The 6,546-nt window shown below is 48.7% G+C and overlaps 1 protein-coding gene across 1 annotated transcript in view; it reads right to left on the bottom strand.

Annotated features, from left to right (window-relative positions):
• Nucleotides 1–3,407: 3,407 nt before the first annotated feature.
• Nucleotides 3,408–6,546, bottom strand: part of RBP1 (retinol binding protein 1) — a 25,326-nt gene continuing 22,187 nt past the window's right edge. Inside the window, exons 3-4 of the mRNA XM_032264933.1 lie at nt 4,385–4,486; nt 3,408–3,650 (exon numbers count right to left, since the gene is read on the bottom strand). Coding sequence (XP_032120824.1) covers nt 3,597–3,650; nt 4,385–4,486 — 156 coding nt within the window. The 3' untranslated portion in view covers nt 3,408–3,596. The remainder of the gene's footprint in view (nt 3,651–4,384; nt 4,487–6,546) is intronic.

The following is a 6,546-nucleotide window of genomic DNA, read 5'->3' as shown; positions in this document are numbered from 1 at the left end:
ATTTCTTTATTGGGGGCACCTGTTTCAGAAAGTAGAAGTGGCCAGGATCACCTTTGAGAGGCTCAGATCTCAAACAAGGGGAATCTTGTGGGCTGTTGGTGGTTGGGGGGAGGAGGACCCCAACTTGTCTCTGAAGGACTGGTAGGGTTTATTTTGATAATTGGAGGGGGGGATAGGAAATGTCATCATCGTTAAGTGTCCCTTTCAGAGTGAATCAAATATGTATCTATTTAAACAAAGAAACAACCATCCCTATCCTTGTCCCAATTTTCTTGGAGAGGAAAGCCCATTCCTGTGCGGTGGATGATTAGCAAGTCTCTGCTGCTTAAGTTGACTCAGTCCTGCGGGTGCTGACTCAGCTGCAGAGTGGGATTGACTCAGCAGGTGTTGACTCAGCTCAGAGTGGGATGTGGGGCCAGACTGAGGAGGAGGAGAAACCCATGGGGACCCAGGGTTGAGAGAGACCCAGATCTGCAGGCAGGGGGTGAGGTGGCATGGGAAATTGCTGCTGGCAGCGTTGGCATGGATAGAGGAAACATCTAGGAAAGTTACACAGGGTGTAATTGCAGTGCTGAGTTGTCCAATTTGCTCCTGAAAGGAACAATAGTCATGCCCTAGTTAATTGAGACAGAAGTTCTACATTGGGGCTTCCAGAGGGGCCCTTGGGGTTCAATTTGTCATGTTTATCTTGTGGAAAGGTTTTGGAGGTTGCCCAGGGAATATTTTAGGGGCCTTGGAAGTTTAGGGTCCAAAGTCCGTCCTCCCACCAGCTCTGTGATTTCAGATCACTGTGTCTGTGCATCAGAAGCTCCAGTGTCCCAACTAGTATCTTGTGTGTGTATAGAGAGGGGTGGTAGAGAACCTGCAGTTGGGTTTGCATCCCCAGGAGATCAAAAAGGCCCTGTTCTAGCCTCTCTCTTTGCTACTGAAATGGTGTCTTGGGACTTTCCTGTCCTAGACAGGCTACCCCCCAGTCTCCCTCCCCAAGTTCTGTTAAATGCTTCCCTGGCTCTCCCTCGGTTTCAGTTTCTATCCATGCCTTGTGGGCAAAAAGTCATGTGGATTCCACCCCTGAGGTGCCTCTCAGTACCTTAAAAAAAAACCCACTTGTAAATTGACTTGTTATATGCCAGACACTGTTCAAATCTCTTTGCAAATAAAATGCATCTACTCTAAGTTGCTTACATGTATTAGATTCATTTAATCCTCACAAAACATCTATGAGGAGTAGTTAGCTTCAATTTACAGATGAATAAACTGAGGCACAGAGAGTTTGCACGACTTGCCTTAACTTCACGGAACTAGGAAGTAGCAGAGCTGGGATTTGAACCCAGGCCCTATGCCTCCAGACCTTGGACACTCAAGCACTTCACCCTTTGCCTTTCCTCACTGAGAGCTTGCTACTGCACTGGGCTCGGCTTCAGTGCCTCCTGCCAGAGTTACTTCACATGACAGTCCTATTTTTTTTAAAGCTTGAAGTTATGTAATGTACATAGATTAATAAAGATTCAGAGGCTGAGCACGGTGGCTCCCACCTGTAATCACAGCACTTTGGGAGGCTGAGACAGGCAGATTACTTGAGGCCAGGAATTTGAGACCAGCCTGGCCAACATGGCAAAACCCTGTCTCTACAAAAGCAAATGCAAAAATTAGCTGGGTGTGGTGGTGGGCACCTGTAATCCCAGCTACTTGAGAGGCTGAGGCAGGAAAATTGCTTGAATCTGGGAGGTGGAGGTTCCAGTGAGCCAAGATCACCACTGCACTCCATCCTGGGTGACAGTGAGACTCTGTCTCTAAATAAATAAATAAATAATGAAGACTCCAAGTATGTTTTGAAATATTGTAATTTTCAGTTCAAAAATGTCAAAAATCCTGTCCTTTTCAAGGTGGCAGGCTCAGGGAATTGTCAGATGTGGTTAACTCCACTTCCACAGCCTAGAGGTACCAGATGAGCTGATAAAGACAAAATCTCCATCCTTTGTCAGTCCTCATGGGCAGCACAGTATTGTTGCCATGCTTTGGAAAGTCACAGAGTGATTTCTTTATTAATGCCCAGTTATGTTATCAGGTGCTGTTAGAATTGAAAATCTTTTTTTATATCCCATAACATTGGCATCCAAGTGCTGGTTAAGTGGTGGTACTTGGAGTAGTGTTCCGAAAATGGAGTGAACATCAGTAGCTTTCAACCAGAGGTGAGCGGTGCTAGCATGCCACCAAGAAGCCTGCGCAACCCCCATGATGCATGCTGCTGCCAACTTAGGAGCGAGCCCTCTGCAAACTTTGGATAGTGCTGAGAAAATGAAAACCAGCATTAAAGCCAAAAGCCTGTTTCTGTGGTTATAGATTTATGTAAAATAGAAAACATTCCTCTTATTTTACATGTATTTCTTCGGGAAGATTAATCTCATATGAAGTGAAATTCCTGTGCTGACTGATATTCCTAACTGCCTTACTGGTATTCTTCATTTTTTTCCTTGCAACTGAGAGAATGGCTGGCAGATTAATTCTGCTCAGAGGATGATCATGTCACTCTCCTGCTCAAAAACCTCCTGTGGCTCCCCACTGCCCACTAAGATCAGTCCCAGTATTCTCTGTAAATGGTGAAGTTGGGATTTTTACTCAGTTGGTCTGACTCCTAACTCTTGTCAAGGAGTAGGGCATAGTCCAGGCGGATTGTCAGGTGCACCAAGTGGGTCCGCCATTTGTCATTTTCCCATTGTTTTCCCTATCCATGATCTCTCACATCCTCACTCCTCCTTCCGTTTCCTTGTGTTGCTTTACGCAAAGGTGCAGCTAGCAATCTCCTACACTTTCGTGGGAACATAAGGCTGCTCCATCTCTTTCAGGGGGAGTTGCAAGTTATGCTTCATCTACCACAGTGAAAAGAAAGGCTTCACACCAGCCCACAGATGGAGTGATGGTCTGGGGGTCGTGACATTCTCATGACACCTCTGAAATTAAATCCAGTAGGTGATTACTTATGTTTAAGTAATTTTAAGCATTGGGCTGAAAATCCTGTTCAGCTCCATTTCATTCACAAATATGATGAAGCTTCTCCTGCGTGTACTGTGCAGTTACATAGACATTCTCTGCTAGTTGGATCTCTAGGGTGGAAGGTACCTTCTCCTGCTTTTGTGGCACTCACTATACTTTGAGCACAATTAAATATATAATGTGATAGGTACTTGATACACAAATGATTGACTGTCAGGCTACCTCCCATCCTGCCATTCTAGACCCAAGCCTATGCCCTTAGAGAGAAACACAGGTGCAATTTCAGGACGAAATATGAAGACATGGGGCTGAATTTATCCCCTCTGCCCATGGGTGGCACCAGGAGAAGCTGGCCTCAGAAGCCCCGGAAAAAAGCGAGCACAGTGGGCAGTGAAACTTGCCCCGAACAGAAGTCTTGAACAGAGATCACTTTATTGGCATGGCTTTGTTTTAAGAAAAGGAAAAGAGACAAAGGCAAGAGACAGACTCTGCTAACAGATGCCTGGGGGTGGCTGGACATTTGCCTCATGCTGTGCGAAGAGGGAGATGCTGGCCCACATCCACACTGCTCATTCCTTGGGACAAAATTGTCTTCCTGGGCCTCACTGCACCTTCTTGAATACTTGCTTGCAGACCACACCCTCCACTCTCATCTCCTGAAACAAAAGCGGATGTTGGTCATTGGCCAGAGCAGAGTCACACTCGTGGCAGGAACTTTGAAAATACTGGTTGGCTGTTATTTTTCTCCGAGAGTTGGTTTAAGTAACCAATTGTTTGGAAAGGCAGTTAAATTGTACAGTGGCGTGCTCTGCAGCACCCTGTAGACAGAGCTGGCTGAGTGGAACAGATGTGGCTCAGAGCTGTCCAACAGGACCCCCTGACGCTTCCCCTCCCGAATCACCTCCCGCTGACCCAGACTGACATCACATCTCAGAGAATTCTTCTTGGCTTTGGCCTACGCAATTTGGCATGGTGAATATATACATCATTTGGGAGCAAATGTTGGTTCTGTCAATTTCTAGATGTGCACTTTGGGCATGTAATCTAACCTTTCAGAGCCTCCATGTCTTCATCTCTAAAATAAGAACCATATTCCTATTCTGAGAGAATACAAAGAGTTATAGAATGCAAAAGGGCTTAGCTCACTGCTGATGCTTAATGGATATACCTCCTCACCTCTTCCCTCTGATTAGACAACTGGGTCAGCCTAGACCTTAACAACACATTGCTTGGATTTTAAAGTCACTCAAGCATGTTCTCCAGGCCCTTGGAAGAGAAGCTTCAGAACAGAACCAAGGCCCAGCCATAGTGCCTTCTTTCAAGGTCCATCTGGACCTCAACAACGACCAGGGCCTCTGAGGACCCAGCCTGACCCAGGCCAGGAACCTACCAGGTGCAGCTCGTCACCCTCGATCCACTGGGTCCAGCCACGCCCCTCCTTCTCGCCCTTCTGCACGCACTGGAGTTTGTCTCCGTCCCAGCTTACCGTTGTCTGCCAAGCAAGAGGCACATTTGTCAATCCCGAGCAAGCAGGAGCTCCTGGGGGCTGGGGGAGGGGGCAGCTCCCAAACTTGATAATCCAGGATGTGCTTCTGTCAATTTCATTGCAGAAAATTTGCAGCCTAATACTCCCTGTCCACCACATGCTTTTATTAAAGTGTGTAAATCAGTTTTAAAATTTATGAAAACCTTCATAAATTTTATTTAAAAGGGTAATTAGGAGGGAAAAAGTCGCTGGGGTGGAGCTGTCCCTGCAAGCGTGAAGAATGGGGCTAAGGTGGGGAGGAGGGGCTTCTGAGTACAGCTGGGTATGGGGGGTGAGGGATGTTTTCCTGAATCTTATGGTGGGGAGCAGACTTCTCAGAGTACCCTGACCATCCCCAGACACTTCATTCATCCAGTCATCGTTTCAACCTATGCTAAGTCCTGGGACACCAAAAAGACCCCACCCCTGCCCTCAAAGTGCTCTTCATCTCACAGGGAGAATGATCTTAGATATAAATAACCCAGTGAAGGCAGCTGTTAGCTGCCTGCCTGCTCTGCCACACACTCCCTGTGCTGTCTCTGAAGCCTCATGCCTGTCCACGTGAGCAAGGGTTAGCATCTCCTTTTCACAGATCAGGTTAAGAGACTTGCCAAGCTGACCCATGTTGTGCAGTGGAAGAGCCAGGTCTGAACACAGATCTGTGGGGCTCTGAAGGCCCCCTCCGCAACGGACTACACTGCTTCTTGAAGTGTTCAGGGTTATAGGCCAGAGGCTGTGGGAGCCCAGGTGAGAGTCCGGGGGTGGGAGGTACCAGGGCTGTGTCCTAAGGAGGAAGAATGGAGCCGAAGGAGGGGAAAAGAGGCGCTGGGGAAAGGAGTTCCCAGTGGACCATCACGGGGTGAAGGCCCGAGGTGGGACAGCAGGACGTACCCTCAGGAGCTCATCAGATCACCAGGGAACTGAGGAAGGGGAGGAAGATCCCACAGCCCAGCCCGGGCTCAGCGGAGCACAGATGAGCATTGTGGCGCCCTCTACACTCCACCTTCGGGCCCCCACATCTTCCCTGAGCTCTGTGAGCCCTGCCGGGTGCTGGGCATGCTGAAGGGAAGACAGGCAGTAGGAGGAGGCCCACCTTGTGTCCTGGGGAGATTTCAGTCTTAGTGGGGCAGGAAAGGCCCACCTAGCAACACAGGGCTGAAAAAAGTGTTGGAGTTCAGGGGCAAGGTGGTCCTGTCACCCCAGCATAGCCATGAGTGTGCCCTAGACTGAGAACATGTCCCAGGTGTGGGCACACAGAAAGTGCAGGGGGCATCACTCATATTTGGGGCTGCCCACCTCCTTTTGAATAGCTGTCTTACAAGGGGCAGCTCCAAGTTATAAGCCCAGCCTCCCCACAGTAGTGCTCAGATCTCTGTTTGCCCCTTGCTTACTGTGTGGCTCTCAGCAAATTCATCCCTTCTCAGGGCCCCTGTGGTCTCATCTATCACATGGGGACATTAACTCAGGCCTTGGATGTAGAGAGCTAATTCTTGTGTCCCTTGCTGTACTCAGCTGAGTCAGGACAGTCAGTAACAGCCTGATAAATGATTTGGGAGAGGAGACTTATGGGAGCTAGGTGTGGAGTTAGTGGGACCACTCCCTACAGGAGGACCTCCCACCCCAGGCCTCCTTCTGGGCCTGCTGACCACTACTGCCCTCTGCTGTTGGGGTGAAGCCTGCAATGCAACACCCACACCAGGGAAGCAGGTGGAGCCACGTGTGCTCCCCCAGCTTTGCATAGGAATAAGTCTGGCCTCTGCTCCAGAGAGAAATGGGGCACAAAAGGGCTTGAGGGGCAGCTCCTCGCCCTGATCCAGAAATTCACTGGGTGCAGTCTAGTCCCAGGCCAGAAAGAAGGTCTAGCTTCCAAGTCAAAATATAGAGTGGTAGGGCCAGGCTAAGTGGCTCATGCCTGTAATCCCAGTAAGTTGGGAGTCCAAGGTGGTGCATCACCTGAGGTCAGAAGTTTGAGACCAGCCTGACCAACATGGTAAAATCCCATCTCTACTAAAAAAAAAAAAAAAAAA

The sequence above is a fragment of the Sapajus apella genome, unplaced genomic scaffold (assembly GCF_009761245.1).
Source record: "Sapajus apella isolate SASKATOON/1434 unplaced genomic scaffold, GSC_monkey_1.0 scaffold4, whole genome shotgun sequence".
In the NCBI taxonomy this organism is placed as follows: Eukaryota; Metazoa; Chordata; class Mammalia; order Primates; family Cebidae; genus Sapajus; species Sapajus apella.
The sequence above is the reverse complement of the archived record's forward strand: the minus strand, read 5'-3'. Positions and strand labels throughout refer to the sequence as shown.